Below are 23,091 nucleotides of genomic sequence, written 5' to 3'. Positions count from 1 at the left end.
CCATCCACCCATCCGCCTATCCATCCATCCAACCATCCACCCATCTATCCATCCAGCCATCCATCCACCTATCCATCCATCCATCCATCCACCTATCCATCCATCCACCCATCCACCTATCCATCCATCCACCCATCCAGCTATCCATCCATCCATCCATCCATCCATCTATCCATCCATCCATCCATCTATCCATCCATCCATCCATCCATCCATCCACCCATCCATCCATCCATCCATCCATCCATTAATCCATCCATCCATCCACCTATCCATCCATCCACCTATCCATCCATCCACCCATCCACCTATCCATCCAACTTCCCATCCATTTGACAGCCCAACCACTGACCCATCCTTTCGTTTCTCATCAGTCCATCCATTCCAGGTTTCCACTCCTCCTTTCATTCATCCATTTTCCCATCTATCCATCTATTACATATTCTTCCTTTTTCCCATCCAGCTGCTTTTCTGCTCACCCCTTTCTCTCTTACTCTAGCCATCCAAAATTTATTGAGCTCCTCCCGTGTGTCAGGCATTGTGTTCATTTTACAGATGAAGAAACTCAGGACTCAAGACAGGAAATGATTTGCTTAAGATCAGGCTAGTGGAAGAAGAGCTAGACCCAGAGCCTGTCCTAGTTTTCTGCCCTTAGAGACCCATTAACATGTCAGTGAGCCCATAGCCCGTACAGGGAAAAACAGAATTATAACTGTCATTCTCAGATCACTTTATGGTTTACAAAGAGATTCATGTACATTATCTAATTTTGTATTTGTTTAAACAACCCAGTGAGATGAATACTGTTATTATCTCAATTTTTCAGATGAAGAAATTGAGGCTTATAGAGGTTATAAGTATATATACTTATATATGGGGAAGTATATATAACTTCCCCAAGCCCACATTATTTATAAACAGTAGAACTAGGCTTTGGTTCCAGGCAGTTTGACTCCGGAGCCTTTAATCATTTTATCATACTGATTCTCCCACTGTGGTGATTCTGAAACTCTCCAGCCTTAATACCATTCCCTCTACTGGTCCCTTCAAAACCTGTTTTCATAACGTGTTTTTTTTTTTTCTTTTTCGGTACGCGGGCCTCTCACTGTTGTGGCCTCTCCCGCTGCGGAGCACAGGCTCCGGACGCGCAGGCTCAGCGGCCATGGCTCACGGGCCCAGCCGCTCCGCGGCATGTGGGATCCTCCCGGACCGGGGCACGAACCCGTGTCCCCTGCATCGGCAGGCGGACTCTCAACCACTGCGCCACCAGGGAAGCCCTATAATGTGGTTTTTGAGACTACAAGTTGTCTTCTAAATTCAGCTGTCACTTTATAGCAAAAGTAATTTATCTTAGCTACGGCACTTAGAGAAGACGGTACGTCCCCTACTGAGCAACCGTGGCTGCTTTCACGATAATATCCTTTGCGGTCATGGGAAAGCTACATACAAATGGAATGGAATCTGTTGTATTTCATTAAAAGTCACGTTTGAATTGGTGTGTTATAGGCACTTTAAATACAACAGCCTTTTCAGAGCTGGGATTTATAAAGACTTACGCTACTCTTGAAAAGGGCTGGGAAAAGAACCTCAGGGTGTGTCCACTGCTCTCACAGATTAGAATGCATGGTCAGTGCACGCTACCGCCACCTGGAGCATGGTGTCTGCATTACATGCATAGCATATGGAAAGGCAAGTTAACTTCTTTGGGGCTGCATGTGTACAAAGAGGATCTAGATTTCAGTAGTCATCACACCTGGTCTCGGTCAAACCCCTGCTTCAAATGGAGTAACTGGAATGGTATCACTTACCTGCCTCATCCTAAGAAACAACCGATCGTTCATTCTTCCTCTTGAACTAACAGCCTAGATATGGATGCTATTTCACCCTCAAAGGGTCGCGTTAATTAATAGTATCCAGGATGCAGAAAAAGAAAATCAGGTCCCTTGTGCCAAACAAACATAGATGGCTTGTTAAAGAAATGGGGGAAGGAGAGGCCACACAGTACCTGAACCTTGGCTCACATCTGTCTGAAGAAGTTGCTTGGCTCGAATGACATCAACGTTCAGTCTCCCAGCACTCGGGAGATAATTCAGTGACAGAAGCAGCTCCCCCAGTTCTACCTCATTCTGCGGAGGAAGGATATGGTCAGGAAGGTGCATTTTTTTTGTATTCTTTTTGTACCTATCATGCAGGAAACTGATTCTAGCAGCTCACAAATGGACTTCTGTGGGTGGATCAGCTAACAGTAAGTGCCTCTTTCTTTGACTTCTTTTAGCCTCTGTCCCCACGTATTTTCTTCCATCTATTTCAGAAAGTTCGTTCTGCTCTTAGAATGTTTCAGAGCAGCCACAATGTAGTAAGAACAAAAGCATCAATAATGAGAATAAATAAATGCTACATGTCGAGCTCTGTGCTAAGTACTTAACATGTAATTATTAGTTCAATCTTCATAACGAGTCTGTGAGATATGAGTGTTACATTTAATGAGAGAGGAAACTGAGGCTCAGAGGAAACAGAGGCTCAGAAACATGTCCAAGGCTACACACAGCTAGAAAGTGGTAGTGCTGGCACCTGGAGCCAGGGAGGCTGATTCCAGATTCTCTGACCATTGTGCTATTCTGCCTCCCTGCAGGGTAACAGGAAGACCACCCTGCAGGAAAACCATCCAGGTGAGAAATCTGTTCTCAAGCTGCAGGCTGAGTCCACAATAGAGCCCATGCTTCTTGTCTCACCAAGGCAAGCTCAGACTGTGACATCCCTTGTTAAAGAGTACCCATTCCTCTGCTGTCAACACTACCACACTCATGGGAAATTCACATACGCACCCAGTGTATGACTCCATACTTCCAAAAGTACCTAGAAACAAGAGGCCCCCACCTCTCTATCCCTTTAAACATTTTCTTAACTGTAGAAAATTTCAACCGTATACAAATTAAACACGCCAGTTCCAAGAATCTCCACATACCCATCACCCAATTGTACCAATTATCAACATTTTGCTGAAGGATGTTTCATCTTGTCTTAGTCCATACAGGCTGCTATAATAACAAAATACCACAGACAGGGTAGCTTATAAACAACAGAAATTTATTTTTCACAGCTCTGGAGGCTGGGACATCAGGGTGCCTACATGGTCGGGTGAGGGCCCTCTTCAGGGTTGCGGACTTCTCACTGTATCCTCAGCAGGGGGCTGGGAAGCTCTCTGGAGTTTTAGTAAGGGCACTAATCCCATTCAAGGGGGGGTCCACCTTCATGACCTAATCACCCTCCCGAAGGCTCCACCTTCTAACACCATCATACTGGGTGTCAGGATTCCAACATGCACATTTGTAGGTGGTGGGGAGGGGAACACAAACATTCAGATCATAGCACATCTATACCCTGACTTGTGAAAATTTTTAGCTGAATATTTTAAACCAAGTCCCAGACATGACGTCATTTTACCTATATCTCTTTCAGAGTGCATTTCTAACTGATAAGGACATTAAAACAAATATTTTTAGTATGGGAAATTTCCAATCATATTCAAAAGAAGGTAGAAGAGTATAAGGAACCTCCTCATAGCCACCATCACTCAGCTTCAACAATTATCATCACATGGCCAGTCCTGATTCACCTATCCCCTCGTTCAACTCCCTGTATTATTCTGAAGTAATTCCCAAACATCACATTATTTCATCTGCAATATTTTAGCATGTATCTCTAAAAGATCAGATTGATCTATCTGCCTATCCATCTATCCATCCATTCTTCATCCACCAACCCACTCACACACCCATAATCTCTATCCCTTTTGGTGTCAGTCATTTGAGCAAATTAATGCCAAGCGGCAGCTCTAGAACAATGCTCCGTAGATACTCAATAAAGATTTGCTGACTAGATGAAGAGTCAAAGGAAAAGATTTCTGAACCGAGCGACTTAGTCCCCAAACGAGAAACAACCTTGTAAATTAACTCAGAGGTTGCAGACTGGCAGCCTGTAGATGCGTTTTGTTTGGTTCACATCATGTTTAAACAGATAATTCCTCGCTGATAATTATAAAACTTAAGAATCAAGATTTTTCACACTAAAAAAGTCTGGATTTCTTGTCTTTCTTGAAAAACAGGAAGGTCTGGCAAGGCTGGGCCCACGTTCCCACCTGGCAACATCTGGCCACAATGCAGTGCCCTCTAGATGGGACCTGCCTCTTCACGTCACTGGGTCCCCACCTGTCCTCCTTCACCCTTTAGGTTCCTGCTGTCCAGCTCTGGGCACATAAGCTTGCAGATTTTTCAAGAAAGAAACGGCCAACTCAGTGTCCTGAGTAATCAAAGAAGTTCAGAGCCCTTTACGCATTTGCTAGGGGTTTCCATTCTTGTTCTTGAAGGCCTGGAAGATGCCGCATCTTCAGAGCATGACCCTGAAGACATATTTGTCCTCAGGCAAAGAATGCTGTGAATTATGCTGGTGCCCAGGCCATGGAGAAGCCATTCATGTCCTGTGGACTTTTTGCTCCTCCCAGGTTTATAAATCAGAGTAATGCCTTCCCTGCTTCTAAAACAAACCAGCATCTCCTTTGATGATGTAGCTGTAAAGACAGTGATCAGGACTTGTAATTCAGTCAGCTGAGCTGCATAAACAGGGCAAAAAATGGATTCAACCAATCCAGTCATCGAGGGTAGTTTGTTTAGGGATGGGCTCAACTGAGGAACAATTTAGGATGGCAAGAAATTAGCCCACGTACACAGACCAGTGGTTCTCAACTGGGGACATTTGCCAATGTCTGGAGACATTCTGGGTTGTCACAACTGGGGTCAGGGATGCTCCTGGAACCCTTCCCTTTGTAGGATACCCAAATCTAGTGTAAGTCCTGGACCCCAAAGAATGATCCAGCCCCAAATGGCAACGGTGCTGAGGTTGAGAAACCCTGGATAGACAAGAGGAAGGGGGGTAGATGTCTCTTTTGTGATAACAAGAAAAGAGTAAATATTCTTTAACCCAATAGTTCCATTCCCAGCAACTTACCCCACAGATATCCTCAGACATGTGTGTCGGGATGTGTACACACAAGGATAATGAAGACAATATCATGACTTCCATAGACTGCGTGTGGGCCTACCATGTGCCTGGACTGGGAATGGGATACGGTCCCTGCCTTTGTAGAACATACACTCTGGCGGTGAAGACAGACAGGAAACAGACTAAAAAAGTCATGAATGAGGTGATTTCAGGTAATGTTGAGTACCAGGAAGAAAACTCCTGCAGGGTACGGGAGGTGAGGGGCCTTTCTGGGGATATGGAGATATTCTGTATCTTGATTGTGGTAGTGGTTACACAGGTGCATTTGCCCCCAAATCAATAAACTATATATTTAAAATGTATGTATTTGTTGTATGTAAATTATACTTCGATAAAGTTGATTAAAAGGAAAGATCTAAAGTAGCGCAGAATATTAGCCCTTGTCAAGTCTGGGAGGTGGGCACATGGCTGTTTGTTTTATTGTTTCACGTTAGAAATATTTCATTTAAAAACACAAAATAGGGCTTCCCTGGTGGCGTAGTGGTTGAGAGTCCGCCTGCCGATGCAGGGGACATGGGTTCGTGCCCCGGTCCGGGAGGATCCCACATGCCGCGGAGCGGCTGGGCCCGTGAGCCATGGCTGCTGCGCCTGTGCGTCTGGAGCCTGTGCTCCGCAACGGGAGAGGCCACAACAGTGAGAGGCCCACGTACCACAAATAAAGAAATAAAAATTAAAAAAGAAAATAAATATTAAAAAAGAAAGCAAGAAAACTCAGGCAAGAGAGTGGTGACCGATCGGGCACACGTGGGGACCCCTATGTGAGCCACGGTGGTCGGAGGGCGAGGCCTCTCTGTGAGGTGAGCTTGGAGGCGGGGGACACGCCAGGCAGAGAGAACAGCAAGTGAGAAGAGGGAAGAACCAAGCCGGTGTGTTCAAGAACAGAGGGAAGGCCAGTGTGGCTGGAGGGTGAGAAGAGGTGGATTCTGGAAGCGTCCCCAGAGCCAGAGAAAGCTGCCCGGCGGCCGACCGGGTGGGAGTCTGCTCACCCCCGGCTGCCAGCTCAAGAGATGGATGGAGAGAGAGGGGCCTGAGGCCAGCTCCTGAGCCCTCAGCGCCTAAGAGGCCCTCAAGCCCTCTCTAAGTGGAGAGTGCTTTCTGGAGTGGAGAGAGCTAGAGAGCTGCTCTTTCCCGCCCCTGAGGCCATTGACTGAACCCTCAACGAGGCAGCTTCCTGGTGTCATCACCTTTCTAAGAAGGCTGTTTGTCATCTAAGAGCTTCTTTTAGTCTTCCTTCCCTTAGCAGGACACAAGCTCCCTGTGCCCTCCCGGTGCTCCGCCCCCAACACAAGCATATCAAGGTTTTCATGTTCTATTTTTCCAGGGAAGCCGTTCCCTTGATCGAGCCACTCTTTCTCTCTGTCTTGGGAGTGATCAGTTTGCAAGACAGCTGTCTGGAATTTGGGGAACAGTTGGTAGAAACAGAAAAGAAGGCTAATTGAGCAATATCGAAGGGCTGATTCATTTAACAAACATTTATTCAAGTTACTGGGGCCTGGGCCTGGAAAGTTATGAACATGGTTAATTACAGCAAACCTTTATGGAGAAATCACCCTAGGCCAGGCACTGACCCTGGCAAGTTAAGGCTCAATCTCACTTCTTCCCCTCAATAGCCCTAGAAATTTCCATTTTACAGACGAAGGGATTCCAGCTCAGAGAAGGCAAGTGACTCAAGAAATCATAAAGTAGGACAGGATGCGAGCTCAGCCCCTATATTAACTCTCACACCATGTTGCTGCCAATTAAAGCATAATCCCAGCCATCAACACATCAGTCTGTTGGGGAAGACTAAGGAAGGTATAAAAAAATAAAAATTCCAGGGGCCTCATGCTCACTAGGATGGTTATTAAAAAATCAAACAGAAAATAACAAGTGTCGGCACAGATGTGGAGAAATTGGAATCCTGTACATTGCTGGTGGGCATGTAAAATGGTACAGCTGCTCTGCTGTAAACTCTAAACGGTTTGGCCATTCCATGAAAGGCTAAACATACAGATACCATATGATCCAGCAATTTCACTCCTAGGTATATACTCAAGAGAACAGAAATATGTGCACATGAATTTCACAGCTGCACTAGTCACAGTAGCCAAAAGGTGGAAACAGCCCACACGTCCATCAGTGGATGAACGGGTGAACAAAATGTGGTCTATCCACACAATGGAATATTATTCAGTCATAAAAAGGAATGACGTACCGATACATGCTACAATGTTGTGTAGATGAACCTTAAAAACATGATGCTAGGTGAAAGCCAGACACAAAACCACATCTTGTGTAATTCCATTCATGAGATAGGCAGAATCGGTAAATCCACAGAGACAAAAAGCAGATTAGTGGTTGCCAGGATCTGGGAGGAGGGGGAAATGGGGAGTGACTGCCTAGTGGGTACAGAGTCTCCTTTGGAGTGACAGAAATGTCCTGGAAGTAGAGAGAGGTGATGGTCACACAACGTTGAGAATGTAGTAAATGCCACTGAATTGTACACTTTCAAATGGTTAAATTGATGTTATGTGAATTTCACTTCAATTAAAAAAACGTTATAGGTCCTAACTGTTAATGAGCCATATGAACCAGACCTAGTGCAAGACGGAAGCACAACCCACTCCTGGGAGGGGCATGACTAGGGACGGCTTCGCTCAGGATGCATTTGAGTTAATCCCTAACAGGTAGACAGGATGTGTTAACTAAGCTGATCACGGTAGTCACTTCAAAATGTACACAGCTATATACGTCATCACATTGTACCCCTTAAACTTACACAATGTTCTGTATCAATTAGATCTCAATAAAGCTAGAAAAAAGAAAGATAAGTAGGATTTTGTCCAGCAACTATTGCGGGGAGGCACACTCCACACAGACGGAACAGAATGAGGGAACCCTTCACTGCAGCCCTGGCACCGTTTGCCGCTCTGATCCTGAAGGTTCTTGATTTCAAAACATAAAGTCCCGCATAACCTGCTACTCATAATAAAGTAGCCAAAGAGGGTGAATAATTTGGATCTAAAATAAATTAGTGAGGATTCTCCTTACAAATAAAGTCTCTAGACACTGCCAAAGGTCCCCGCAGTGCAAAAGCGCCCGGTTGAGAACCACTTGTCTACCAGGAGCTAAATAATCTGACCCTGCTTACGTCTCAGACCTCATCCAGCTGCCACCTCTGCCTTCTATCCCTTGCAAACAGAAGACCGCTCCTACCCCAAGGCTTGCTGTTCCCTTAGCCTGGGAATCTCAGCTCAAATGTCACCTCTTCTAGGCTTTCCATGACCACCCAGGGGACAAGAGCCCCCTGCCTCCATCACTTTCTATCACATCACCTTGTTTTCTCTCTTTCATGGCACTCGTCCTCGTCAGATGTTTTCCTGTTCTCCATAAAGGCAAAGACAGTGTCCGTCTCTCCACCACTACATTCCGAGCACGTGGAAGAACTACAATCCAGGGGCCGCGAGAACAAGCTATGCGGCCCCAACGTGGAGGCTTCCTGCACCACATCCTGGTCCGAGAGGGGTCATCGGCACAGTGTCTGTCGCCTGTCCTACCCAACCTCCAGAGAATTGAAGCTGAGGTGGGAGAAGGACCTGGGTGACTGGTGACACTTCTACCTTTTCCCGTTTCAAGACGTCACAAATAGGCCTCGTTTCCTTTTTAAGGGCCTGATAAGCTTCATTTGGTTGAATCACGTGGGGTGGGCTTGGGAGAACTGAAATAGACCGCCCGTAAGTTACTCAGATGAATCCAGAACCGTCCTGCCAGCCCCCCGCAGCTGGCTTGTGCAAATGCTCCTCCACTCTCCACCCAGAGAGAACTTCGGTCTCTCTGCAGCCTCTGAACACAGCTAAGTTCTAATCAATAAAAAGGAAATCAAAGAAAACCATTTGGGACAAAAGACACGTTCTGGGGAAAATAACTGCCCAGCTCTCCTCCTGACATACTTCCTTTGAAGTGTTTCTAATGGCACCCTGGCTCCTGCTCCCCTAGCAGAGGGGGTTTCGGATGTGTGCACGTACTTTGAACGATGCCAAACATAGCTGCTGTGCGCCCACTGTCTTTGTCCCCGTGGGTCAGCAGAAACCTTTTGTCTCTTAATTTACTGCACAAACAACATTAAAATAGGAACGGATTTTTTAAAAAAGCGAAATCCAACCACAATCGCAGCACGTTACACATTTCATCAAATGCTTTCTTTTCTCCACTGCCCCGCTTTCAGACTCTTTTCCAGTCCTTGTCAATAATCAAAACAATATTTGCATAGCTGCATTGACAGCACAGGTGAATTCCGAAATACCACCCCTGACCATTTTAAAACTTAAATAAACAGACACACACATTTTCCAAGTTATTACCCAGACATCACAAGTATCATTCGTAATGTCTACTTAGAATATTCCATTAGGCTGAAATACTGCAATTTATTTTAACCATTTTCCTATTACTAGGTACTTAGGTTATTTTTAATGGTCTAAAATAGGGCACTTTGGCACTTTTCTTCTTTTAGATTACATCCCTCTAATAAAACCCAGGGGTGAGATCACTGGGTCAAAGAATATATTAAAACATATCAAAAATATCCAGATATTTTTCTGTCATTCAGTAATGAACTGCCAGACTATTTGTTAAAAGGGCTGAACTAGGGCTTCCCTGGTGGCGCAGTGGTTGGGAGTCCGCCTGCCGATGCAGGGGACACGGGTTCGTGCCCCGGTCCGGGAAGATCCCACATGCCACGGAGCGGCTGGGCCTGTGAGCCATGGCCGCTGAGTCTGCGCGTCCGGAGCCTGTGCTCCGCAGCGGGAGAGGCCACAACAGTGAGAAGCCCGAGTACCGCAAAAAAAAGAAAAAAAAAAAGGGCTGAACTAACCTCACAGCCATCAGGAGAGGGAGAGGACAGGAGTATCACCACAACATCACCAGCACTGGGTATTAACATTTTGACAAATGCGGGTGGGATCAGTGTGGTTGCATTTCTTTGATTGAATATCTAGCCATATATCAATTTAATTACATTTCCTTTTTTACGTGGAAACACTGAGTTTCTGTGTGAGTTCAATGCCCCTCCTCGATATATGCCCACGCTGTGGTCAACAATACACACTTCGCACTGGACTGTATGTGTCTGTTACTGTCAGGCTTTCTAATTATTCCTGTCCACTGGATATCTTACTGTGGATTTAGTTTGTATTTCCCTGAATGCTAAAAGGACTGAGTAACAGCTATTCATTTTTTTCTCTTCTATGAAAACCCTGTTCATTTCTTTTGGCCTTTTCTTTTAAAAAAAAAGAAAACTAGGTGTCTCTCTTTTATTTATTTAGTTATTTAGTTAGTTAGTTAGTTATTTGGTTGCACCGGGTCTCTCAGTTGCGGCAGGTGGGGTCCTTAGTTGTGGCATGCAAACTCTCAGTTGTGGCATGCATGTGAAATCTAGTTCCCTGAGCAGGGATCGAATCTGGGCCCCCTGCATTGGAAGCGTGGTGTCTTAACCACTGGGCCACCAGGGAAGTCCCTTTTGGCCCATTTTTCTATTGGGCATCTACTGATTTATAAGAAGCCCTTTAAATATTATGGCTATGAAATTACTCACCAGTTATATGTTATGGGTTAAACTGTGCCCTTCCCCAAATTCGTACGTTTAAGTCCCATTCCTGAGTGCCTGAGAATGTGACATTATTTGAAAATAGGGTTGTTGCAGATGTAATTAGTTAAGATGAGGTCATAGTGGAGTAGGGCAGGGCTTTAATCCAATTAGAGGGAGAAATTTGGACACTGACATGCACACAAGGAGAACGCCATGTGAAGACTGGAGTCAGGCTGCCACAAGCCAAGGAACTACCAGAAGCCAGGAGAGAGGCCTGGAATAGACCCTTCCTAGAACCTTCAGAGGAAGCATGGCCCTGTCAACATCTGGATGTCCAGAACTGTGCAACAGTAAATTGCTGTTGTTTAAGCCAGGTTGTGGAATTTTGTTACAACAGCCCTAACAAACTAATACATGTGTATAGTTTTCCCAGTCTGTGGCTTGTTTTTACATTTTTTTTTACCATGTTTTCTGATGAGCAGAAGTTTATAGTTTTTTTTTTGCGGTACGCGGGCCTCTCACTGTTGTGGCCTCTCCCGTTGCGGAGCACAGGCTCCGGACGCGCAAGCTCAGCGGCCATGGCTCATGGGCCCAGCCGCTCCACGGCATGTGGGATCTTCCCGGACAGGGGCACGAACCCGTGTCCCCTGCACTGGCAGGCGGACTCTCAACCACTGCGCCACCAGGGAAGCCCTGAAGTTTATAATTTTAAAGTGGTAGAATGCATTTATCTTTTTCCTCTATGGTTCATACTTTATGACTTTTTCAGAAATGCTTTGCTATTCTTAGGTCACAAAGATATTCTCCTTTTTTCCCTTCTAAAACTTAAAGTTTGGCTTTTCAAAAAGTCCTTGGACCACCTGGACTTGATTTTGGTGTATGATGTGAGGTAAGGCTCTGTTTTCATTTCTGAGGTAGTGACCCTCTTTTCTCCTATCTTTCTGCCCATGAGGCTGTCAAGGGTAGTGATTTTATGTTACCTCCGTCCATCTCCCCAGGTATAGAACAGATCCTGGGTGAATGTTGGCCAAGAGAAACGTTTGTTTATATCCTGTGTATGAAGCTAAACCTTCCAGGGAAGATGGGAGAGAGGCTCAATCTTCTCATGTCTGAGAGTTTATGTCTAGTGCTCACTGGCTGTCCAAATTAGATCAACCTACTTCAGATCCACTCAAGCATCTTGAAAGAGTGAGATACTGACTCTATTCTAAATTGGGCCCCCAGTGAGCATCTTGTAGCAAAGACAGCTGTTCTAGCAGAGATGCTGCCATAATATGCAACACTATCAACCCAAACCTGAATGGCAGACATGAAGCCCTGCCTCCAGCTACCCAGTGTCCATAATGAAGGGCCAACAGTGGACAGTTAGGGAGAAGCAGCAGCAGCAGCAGCTTCCAGGATGGGCCAGGGCACTTGCAGGCAAGTGGCTGGGAGAAGCTCTGCCAGCCAAGGGAGGGCTTTCGAGTCAGCGGGGTCCAGCCCCAGACCTTTCTTTCGTCTGCTCATCCCACTTCTGCACAGAAAGCCCCCCTCTGCTTCTCTGTGTCTTAGTCACCTAATTAGACCACCCCCTACCCAACCATCCAGTCCACAGATATTTATAGAGTGTCTACCACATGTCAGGCACAGGGCTAGCGTACAGTACGTGCTCAATAATTATCTGTTGACTGGGCAGTCATGCTAGACACAACGGACACAGCAGTAAGCAAGACGGTCAAGGTCACTGTAATGCAGTTCCTGAGAGTAAACATTATTTAATGAATTACTATGCAGAACTAATTAATAATGAGATGATTTAATTAGCACTGTGGTGTGTGCTATGAAGAATAACAGGGTGCTGTGGCAACCGACTTTCCTAAGACTCCCCTGCAGAAGTAGGGACAGGAGTTAGAGGGCCAAGGAGTTAGAGGGCCAAGGAGTTAGAGGGCCAAGGAGCAGGTCCACTGAACAGCGGAAAAGGCCTATATGGACAAGTAAAGGGGGAAGGGCTGGGGTAGGGCAAGGTGCAGAGCTGAGGCTGGGGGAAAAAGCAGGTCAGCTCATGCCTTGCAGCCAGGTAAGGAGTTTGGACTTATCCTGAGGAATAGGGAGCCACAGAAGGTTTTAGACGGAATCACCTAATTCAACTTGCATTTTTAAAAGATCTCTCTGGCTGCACGTCCTCCCTCTTCCGATGGAAGCTGTTTCTGCTTCTGACTCCCTCTTCCACTCACGTTGTAATTATTCAACTTCTCTGCACCTCTTGTAACAATCTCTTTTATGAGGCTATTTTACTTTTCATGTACTATCATTTCTCCGGGGCAGGGCTGCACCTTCTATGTTCGCCCTCACCTCTCTTTCCTACCCCAGTATTTGGAGGTAGGGTGGTTGGTATGCGTTGAATTGTGTCCCTCAAAAAGATCATGGAACCAAACCTCCCTCAAGGCCTCCAGAAGGAACCCGACCCTGCCGACACCTTGATTTTGGACTTCCAGTCTCCAGAACTGGGAGAGAACACTTTCCTGTCGTTTTAAGCCACCCGATCTGTTGTCACTTGTTACAGCAGCCATAGGAAACTGATACAGTGGTGGTATAAGTAGGACTGAGTCACAGCCCTACAACCCAATGCCAGCTCCACCACGTACTCACTGTGTGGCCTTGGACATGCTGCTGAACCCCTCTGAGCCTCTTTTCCTCTCCTCCTGGGGAAAACGGGGGGCATAATAAGACACCCCACGAAGTTGTAGTGGAGACCAGCTCTTCTTGCAGTTCTGTCACCATGCACGACAGGGTTCTCACCTACCTTTCCTCTCCCTCTAGCTTCTGTTTCCTGGTCTTCATAGTTCCTAATCCTTCTCCCCTGCCCTTAAATGCAGTTTTCCCCAGAATTCAACTCATGGTCACCTTTTCTTCTTACATTATACAGTGTTTCTCAGTAAATGCTGTTGATGCCTAGGGTTTCAACTATCATATTTTCTGTGTGTCCCAAACATGCTGATTTCTTTCGAGTTCTAGTCCTGCCTAAGCCTTATATGTTTTCCTTCCTCCTTCTCCTTTCCTTTCTTCCTTACTTGCTTCTCTTCCATAAATATTTTTATTGAACATCTATTATGTACCAGGCACTGGAGGACCAGCAGTGAACAAGACAGAAAAAAATCCCCATCCCCTTGACCTTCACATTGTAGTGGAAGGAAGAGATAATAAAGAAATCAGTTTGCAAAGTCTGCTAGTGGTAAGTACTGTGAAGAAAAATAAAGCTGCCTAAGGGGATAGAAAGTGATGGGGCTGCTCTTAAAGAGGGAAGTCAAGGAAGGCCTCTCTGAGGGCAGACCTAAATGAAGAAAGGAGGGAGCCATGCAGGTATCCGGAGGGAGAGCATTCCAGGCAGAGATAGCAAGTGCAAAGGCCCTGAGGCAGGACCATGCTTGGTGTGTTTGAGAAACCCAACAAAGTTGGTATGGCTGGAGCAGAGTGAGGGAGGCCACCAACAGGGAAAAACAGGTTGGAGGGAGAAGGGATTGGATCTTGTTTAGATTTTATCTTGAATGAGATGGGAAACCACCGGAAAGTTGAAAGGAGGAAGACCTGAGCCGATATTCATTTTACTAGATTCCCTGGCTGCCGTGTTGAGAATATATTGAGGTAGGCAAACGGATGAAGCAGGGAGACCCATAGGAGAGTTACGATAACCCAGGTGAGAGGTGAAGGTGGGCTGGACCAGACAGTCGGAGTGGAGGAAACTGGAAGTGGTTGGTAGGGCTGGCATGGTTTGCTGATGGTTGAAGGATAAGACTCCTAGGTTTAGGGGTAAATGCTGATACCACTGATGGCTATGGACAACATGTGTGGAGGAGCAATCTGGGGAGGAATCAGCAGTTCAGTCTTGAATGTATTGCGAGTGAGGTGTCGGCCATCCACCCAGGCAGGGGACAGGCCTAGGCTTACAAAGTTCCATGTTTCCACAGCCTCCCTCATCAGACGCATCCCTGGGGGATTTACGGGGCCTCACCAAACCTACTTGATCAGATTCTTCATAGGAGGGGCCTGGGAATTCGTATTTTAAACAAGTGCCCCAGAAAAACTGATAACACAGGTGTTTCAAGTGATGGGATCAGACACAATCACTTAGGGAGTTTAACTTCAGTCCACGGGAAATCTCCACATGGATGTTTCACGGTCATCCTCAACCCCAGCATCCCAAAATGAAGTATTCATCACCACCCCCACTCATCCCCGCCTGTTCCTCACTGCCCAGCTCCCCCAGCCAGCAAGCCCCTCAAACTGAACAAGATCCTGGAGGCCTCCTTCACCCTCGTCCCTCGTGTCACTTCCAACAACTAAACACCCTCGACTCCGAGCCCACCCCTGCCCTCAGTCACAGCAGGACGCCTCGCCCACTAGTTACAGGCCACCCGCCTCTGCTCTCACACTTCTCTCAACGGGTGCTTCTCAACCAGGCTATGTGCCCCCAGGGGACATTTCGCAGTGCCTGCAGACAGTTTTGGTTGTCACAACGTGGGTAGGAGGTGCTACTGGCATCTCGTGGGTAGAGACCAGAGATGCTGTTAATAATACTCAGTTCCGCCTAGAAGAGAATAATCTGGCCCAAGATCAGTAGTGTTGAGAGTGAGCTCTAAACTATCTGGTCTAAACACCCCAGAGGATTAGCCTAAAATGTAACCCTGGCCAGGTTTCTCTGCTACTTATCATCTTTCAGTGGCTCCTGCCCCCATGCCCGCCTCAGGATAAACGCCATCTATGAGGTTCTTCACTCCCCAGCTTCAGTTTCCCTCCATCTCATGCTGTGAAATTCCTTGTAGGGTCTGACTATGTGCCAGGCAAACAGAACATCCCAGACCACCCAAGCTCCCTCCATGCTCCCACCCCACCCCCAAGTGGGGACAGAGGCCCCTCCCACAGGCCTCAGACTTTCAGAGGAAATGCTACCAACAGGTCATTCATTCCACAAACAGAAGCTCTGCTCTGAGCCAGGCGCTGGCACAGCACTGGGCATAGAGCAGTGAACATGTCCCCCCAGGAACCTCAGCCCAGGGAGGTACCAGTGCAGAGCACAACTTAGGACACTGGGTTCTAACTGTCTAGACCTTCTGTCTAGACTGAGAGTCTGCACTAGAGCTGGTACATGGGAAACCCTGCAAACAAGTTCGCTAAATAAATGAACAACCGCAGCAGAAAATATTGACTGAATACTTCTGTACCACACGTGGGGTGGAGCACGTGGCATGTGTTATCTCATGCAGTTCTCGAAAGAACCCGTTGATAATGATAATGATGCTGATGATGATGATGACGGTGATGTTGATGTTGATGATGGTGATGGTGATGATGGTGATTATGTTGATGATGATGATGATGAAAACCAACAAGACTGAGAACACACCACGTGCCAGGCCCTGAGTTCTGAGCCCTTTCCTTTATTTTCCCATTTAATCTTTACTACAACCCTCTGGGAGAGGGACTATTATTATCCTCATTGCACATATGAGTAAACTGAGACACTGGGAGGTTAGGACTTGTGCCCGACCTTACATAGTGAGCAGGGAGCAGAGCCAGGGTGTGATACAATGAGAAATACACATTTGGTCGGTGTCCCCAGTTCCTGGCATACATGTCCTAAAACTCTTGGGATCTCTGAAGTGATGAGTATCTTCTGGACACTAACAAGATAACTGACTTAGGCTGGGGGTCCCAAAATAGCTTCAAGATGGAGGCTGGTCACCAGAAAGACCAAGGCAAGATTAGAGGGTTGGAACTCTCAGCCGCAACCCCCATCGTCTGGGAAGGGGAGAGGGTTTATTACAGGGTTTAGAGAACTTCTGAGTTGGTGAACACACTGAGGTACTGGGAACGTGGTACCCCTGGAGAGGGCATGGACGCTCTCCCCCCTCAACCCACCCAATACCTTGCCTTAAGCGTCTCTTCCATTTGGCCATTCTGAGTTGTATTCTTTATAATAAACTGATAATAGTAGGGGCCTTCCTGAGTTTTGTGAGCCATTTTAGCAAATTATGGAACCTGAGGAAGAGGTCGTGAGCACCCCTGATTTATAGCTGGGTGGGTCAGAAGCATGGCTGACAACCTGGGACTCGTACTGGGCATCTGAAGTGGGAGCAGGCTTATGGGACTGAGCCCTTAACCTGTGGGGTCTGAGCTGACTCCAAGCAGTTAGTATCAGAATCAAACAGACTTGCAGGACTCCCAGTTGGTGTCTAGAGAAATGGAGAATTTGCTGGTGTGGAGAAAAAAACCCACACATTTGGTGTCAGAAGTGTTATGAGTAAAAGCAGTTTACGGCGTATGAACCCAAGGAGGCTGGCTCCAGACTGCGCCTTCTTGACAACTATGCTCTCGGGCTTTTATCCCCATTTCCCCCACTGAAAACTAAGGCTCAGAAGAGTCAACTAACTTTCCCAAGGTCACATAGCAAGTGGTCCCTATGACAACACTAGTGCCCTAAGTGCTCAGTAAATGTTTATTGAATAGATGAAGGCATACTTACACTTGGTCAAGTCTGGATTAGAACTCAGGTCTGTCAGATGTAAGTCTAATACATCTATTGATGGAAGGAAGGGAGGGAGGGAAGGAGGGAGGGAGGGAGGGAGGAAAGAAAGAAAGAAAGAAAGAAAGAAAGAAAGAAAGAAAGAAAGAAAGAAAGAAAGAAAGAAAGAAAGAAAGAAAAGAAAGAAAAAGAAAAAAAGGAAGGAAGGAAGGAAAGAGGAAGGAAGGAGGAAGGAAGGAAGGAAAGGAAGGAAGGAGGAAGGAAGGAAGGAAAGGAAGGAAGGAGGAAGGAAAGAGGAAGGAAGGAAGGAAAGAGGAAGGAAGGGAGGGAGGGAGGGAGGAAAGAAAGAAAGGAAGGAATGAAGGAAGGAAAAAAGGAAGGAAAGAGGAAGGAAGGAAGGAAGGAGGAAGGAAGGAGGAAGGAAGGAAGGAAGGAAGGAAGGAAGGAAGGAAGGGAGGGAGGAAGGAAGGGCATTTCCTTTCTTACACCTGCTGCCCTTAAAAGCCCTCACTTATGAAAATCCACACTTTCTCTCAGCCTTAGGCTTTGGGGGGGCCCTATAGGATGCACCTGTTATTTCTGCCTATTTAGCATCCCTCCCACTTATCAGAACCTCTTTGGCTGTGGTTTGGGTGGGGCTAACCCTGGGCATTTGACACCCGCCCCCCCCCCCCCCCCCGCACTAGAGTAACTCCTCCTCTCGCTGGCCAGGTGACGGGCTCAGAGATGGCCATGTGACCAAACCACGCAGTCAGAGTCCTCCCCCATGGGGGATATGGGAGATCCAATTCTAAGATGGTCCCCAAGATTGGTGCACACCCCCCCACACACAGATTACCCTCCCTGAACAATCAATCCCCTTCCCTTGAGTGGGTGGGACCTGTGTAGAGGATCCGACATCACTCTCATGATTAGGTTACATTAATGAAAACGTAAAGGGAGTCTGCAGATGTAATGAAGTCCCTCATCAGTTACTCTGAGTTCACCAAAAGGGAGATTATCCTGGGTGGGCCTGACCTCATCAGGTGAGCCATTTAAAAGGGGATTTCAAAGTCAGAGATAAGGAGCACCAGCAGACACTCTCCAGTTCAGGTTCAAGCTGACCCTGAAGAAACTGTCATCTGCAGAGAAAGCCACAAGGCAGGAACTGCAGGAGGCCTCTAGGAGCTGAGGGCTCAGTCTACAACCACACAAAACCGAATTCTGCCAATAACCAGGGAGTCCGAACGAGGACGCCAAGCCTCAGATGAGATCAAAGTCCCAGCCAACACCTTGATTTTAACTTGGTGGGGCTCTGAGCACCCAGCTCAGCCGCACCTGGAAAGTGTGAGATAAGGAAGGGGTGTTGTTTTAAGCTGCTAAATTTGTGATTGTTACGGAGCAATAGAAAGTGAATACAGGGTGCCAGGTTGTGAGCTGGCTGGCGGCTGTCTAATGACAGAGTCTATCTGAGGGATGGAGAAAGAGAGAAAGGCAGCCCTGAGAACAAGGCTCGAGCCTCTGGATCCAGCTGTGCCTGAAGCTCGGGAAACTCCGGGGGTTCTTAGTTCCCTGAGCCGGCATCTCTCCTCCCATCTCCTATAAAGGAAGCCTGAGTTGGGGTTGTGTCCCTGGTGGCCCAAAGGGTCCCGACACACTTCACAAATGTCACAGGAGGCAAGTCCCAGCCCCCATTCCCACCAGAAGATGAGGGGCGGCCGGCCTCTCCGTGCTGCAGATAAGCAGTCTCTGTTTACCCTGCTGCCACACAGAAACCAACTTCTTCTATCACACAAGCTTGAAGTGCAGGTAGTATAGTCACCTGGACCATCCAGGGGTGGCTGGGGCCTCAGTAGGGCCTGGCGCTGAAGGCGACCTCTGCCATGGGCCTTGAGAACGTGTGAGGGGCCACAGAGAGAGCCCTGGATGGTGGGGAGTTGCAGCTGTTCCCCAGAGGGTTCCCCCGCTAGGATGCACAGCCTTTCTTCCAGATGCGTCTGCAAGCTGATCTGACCTTCCGCCTCCGTGCACCGACCTGCCTGCCTAGTTTAATTCCTGTGCCAGTTCAGAGGGGCAGCTGAGCCAAGGAAGCTGGCAGAGTCACCAGTGTGGGCAGAAACACTTCAGGAACTGAATGGGCATCTCATCTCTCCCTCTCTCCTTGCCCCCAGCACTGGGATTACACACACCCTGAGGCCAAAGCCAACTGAAGTAACTGTCCAGATCAAACAGGGCCACGCCTTCCGGGGTGACAGACAGCACCTGCCCAAGACCCCCAGCCCAAGGTGCGGGCCCACTGGATTCCCTGTGTCCTGGAAATTTGAAACTGGAATGGAGTCAGAGAAAGAAAGCAACCCCACGCCCTTGGATCCAAGTCAATCCATCTTCTCGCTCTAGTGCTGCGCTGTCAGAACAGACACCACCAGCCTCCCGTGGCCACTGAGCTCCTGAACTATGGCTACTCCAACCTGAGCTGTGCCGTAAGCATGAAATAGACAATGGAGGCCACGATCTAGTGTGGAAAGAAGATGCAAAATCTCACACTAAAAAAAAAAAATGTTCACACTAATAATTTCTGATGATCACACATGGACATAACATTTTAGTTAGATTAGATTAAATAAAATAGTACAGAATAAATTTCATCTGGTTCCTTTTAGTTTTTTTAAATGTGGCCACTAGGCCATTTCAGATGACGTAAGTGGCTCACGTTATACTTCTGCTCCAAAGGACCCCAGAGCTGCCTGGGAGCCTGCAGGGCTCAATTCTTCCCTTGCTGTTATGAACGACTCCACTACCCTTTCTATACTGCCCTCTTTTTCTCCCAGAGAGCCTGGTATGAAGCCTGGCTCTGTCATTTACTGTGTGACCTTGGGCAGGTTCGCTAACTCCCTGACGTCCGTTTTCTCATCTGTACAATAGGGACAGTAAGAGCACCTGTCATATATAATTGATGAGAGAATTAAATGGATTAATATATGGGAAGGGCTTAGAGCCCAGCATTTAGTAAGTGGATCTATTATTTTATTTATCATTTCCCTTAAGGTGGCCACAGTCAGATCTGCTGCTGCTTGAAATGAACAGACCGTTCTCCTTTGGTCCCACTAATTTTCACCTTGTATCATAGTTACTGATGGCCCTGACTTGTTTCTCAGAGGCACTTCCAGGTAATGAGGAAGGACTGAGCTCCGGAGTCACCTAAGTTCAAATCCCGGCTCCAATATTTATTCCTTGAACATCAAGGCAAGTCACTCATTGACTTGAACCTCAGTTTACTCCCGTGTAAAATGATCACGGTACCTCACAGGCTCGTATGATTCAACGTGATCATGTATGGAAAACGCTTCGTGCAGTGTTAGGAAACAGGGAGCACTGACAAATGCTTACTATTGTTACACAGTCGTTCCTTGGTATCTGCAAGGGACTGGTTCCAGGACCCCCTCAGATACCAGAATCCACGGACGCTCAAGTCCCTTATACAAAAGGGTGCAGCACAGTTGGTCTTCTGTTCCGCATCCGTGGATTCAACCAACTGGATCTGGATTCAGAACTCCTGTAATATGGAGGCCGACTGTATTACGATGAGAATCTTAAAGGAAGGGATCAGGTCTCACTCATGTTGGTAGCCCCAGAACCTGCCCTCTGCGTGTGCTCAAGCAATCGGGACAGCCCGTGGAAATTTTCAACCTCTCCCTCTTTGAAGAGAGCCCCGGCATCCTCTCTGGGGTGCACCGCCAGATGCCTGGACCACCCAGCCTGCCAGCCACTCAGAGTGACAGCCTCATCTTCTCAACCCCAGCTGGAGTGGATGAATGGCTCGGCTGGCAAATGTTGCTTTAAGCTCCTTGGTCAAACTGAGTTGCGGTCCCTCGGCTGGGAAGATTTTAGTGCAATCATCATGGTGACGATTGACAGTGACATTTACTCAGTGCTTACCAGCAGTAAGCGCACGTCAGCTGAGGCCCTGCCACGTGCAGGGCCTGTGTAAACAGCACAGGCGTTATCACATCCCACCCTAACCACAGCCTTTGAGGTCAGGGTTGCTATTCCTGCCATCTTCCAAAGAAGGAAGATGAACCTCAACGAGACAGGGTGGTGGCCAAGAGCAGATGCTGGGATTTGAACGGAGCCTCCTTCCTTCACTGACTGCATGGCCTCGGGCAAGTTACTCAAATTTTGTCTCACTTTCTTTAACTGTAAAATGGGGAGAATGATAGTCCCTGGTGGTTTTCTGACTTACACGGAAAGCCCCAGAACAGTACCGGGTCTATGGGAAGAACTCAGGAAGAGCCAGCAATTTCCATTATTACCAGTGACCTTGAGTAACTGCCCAAGGTCACACCGCTGGAAGTGGCTGGACTGACTCTGGCCTGAAGATCTGGGGACTGCTGGGTCGTGCTCTTGACCACGACATGGCATCACTGTATACACGTGTCAGGCTCTGCTCTGCGGGGGGGCAGAAGGTGGAGGCTCTGATTACAAATGCTACGGCATCTGTCAATTTCATACACAGTGGCTGATTTTCAATCTGCCAGTGTGAAGTCAGCGGGTTTGTGAAATTCCTGAAAATAACAATTGACTCTACAGGCCAGCTCAAGCTGGTTCCAGCACAGCACATGATTCCCATTTTATAGACAAAGAAAACTGAGGCTTAGAAATGATAAAGTTAACTTTCCTGGACCCACATCTGTAGAAGGTGGCAAAGCTGGGACTTGAACCCAGGTCTGTATGACTCTAGGGCCTGTGCTCTTAGCCACTATAGATCCCTTCCCTTGTGGGGTAAAGCAGTATGTGCCAGGAGTAAGACCTCCTGCCTGCTGATCAGGTGACCTACCTCTAGTCTCCTTTCTGTCACTGAAAGCTGTGTGACCTTGGATAAGTCACTCAACATCTCTGTGCTGCAGTTTTCTCATCTATAAAATAGGATTGGTTCAAATCATCTCTGGTTCCCCTTCCAGTTCACATTATAAACTAGGAATCAAAAGCTCACTTTAAGGTCTGAAATGTAAACTACATTTGTATTTTAGGAGGAAGAAACAAGAAGGACCACATAGAAAGAACCTTCTAGTTAATGCTGCCTTGTAAGGTTCTGGTCTGCGCCCAGCCCTGGCTGCACAGTGGTGCCAACACTGCTGTTCACCAAACCTGGGCAGGAAACCTTTCAACTAACACATGCAGAGGACAGGTTCCTGCCGAGAGGGTCAAGGCTGACAACAGCTCAGGACAAGTTAAAGACGGCTTCTCATTAAAAAACTGACATATGCCTTGTCAAGGGCCTTGACTATTTAGGTATCAGGTGGTCAGTGATCACCAAATACAGTATGCAGTCAGGAGAGGCTGGGGCGTGTACGGTCCCAGGCAGATTCCAGGCTGGGGCGTGTACTAGGCCCAATCAGCACATGCCTCTGGGTACCTCAAATCATCACCATTTTTGCTATTAAAAAATGTCCTCAATTCCTTCTAACTTCATTTGCCTGGGGCACGGTTAAGACCAAAGTTGCACAAATTGAAACACGAATCGGATTCTAAGGCCAGTTCCTCATGGCTCAATCTCAATTGCTCCCCAACCTCTCCTCCCTCGTTTTTTCCCTCCTCCTTCCTCAGTTCCCTCCCCAACCTCCTGGTACCTGAGCTCCTGGTCACCACTATTCAGTGTATATTATACGCCAGGCGCTTTGCGTGCCAGACCTTGGGTTATCAAGAGGCGATGTAGTGCAGCAGAGTGGCTAAGTGCACAACCCTGGAGCTGGACTAGCTTGGGTTCAAATCCCAATTTTGTGGCCTTAGGCATGTTACTTAATGCATGCCTCAGTTTCCCCATCCATAAAATGGGATGCTGAGAGTAGTGAATACAATAGAAGCCTTAGCACCATGCCTGGCACATGGTGAGTGCTATGTAAGTCAGACGTTGCTATTGTTATCTTCACGATGTTCCCCCAACTCTCCACGCAGTAAGCATTATTATTCCTAATTTAAAGGTGAGGAGTTG

The 23,091-nt window shown here is 47.3% G+C and overlaps 1 protein-coding gene across 3 annotated transcripts in view; it reads right to left on the bottom strand.

Annotated features, from left to right (window-relative positions):
- The window catches only part of SYT17 (synaptotagmin 17), a 104,105-nt gene that overhangs the window by 55,326 nt on the left and 25,688 nt on the right, over positions 1–23,091 (bottom strand). For all 3 annotated transcript variants that reach the window (XM_030847152.2, XM_060285378.1, XM_030847151.2), the window contains exon 6: positions 2,006–2,126. In XM_030847152.2, the coding sequence (XP_030703012.1) occupies positions 2,006–2,126 (121 nt within the window). The remainder of the gene's footprint in view (positions 1–2,005; positions 2,127–23,091) is intronic.

This window comes from Globicephala melas, chromosome 15 (assembly GCF_963455315.2).
Source record: "Globicephala melas chromosome 15, mGloMel1.2, whole genome shotgun sequence".
Lineage (NCBI taxonomy): Eukaryota > Metazoa > Chordata > Mammalia > Artiodactyla > Delphinidae > Globicephala > Globicephala melas.
This window is presented reverse-complemented; position numbering and strand designations above follow the sequence as displayed.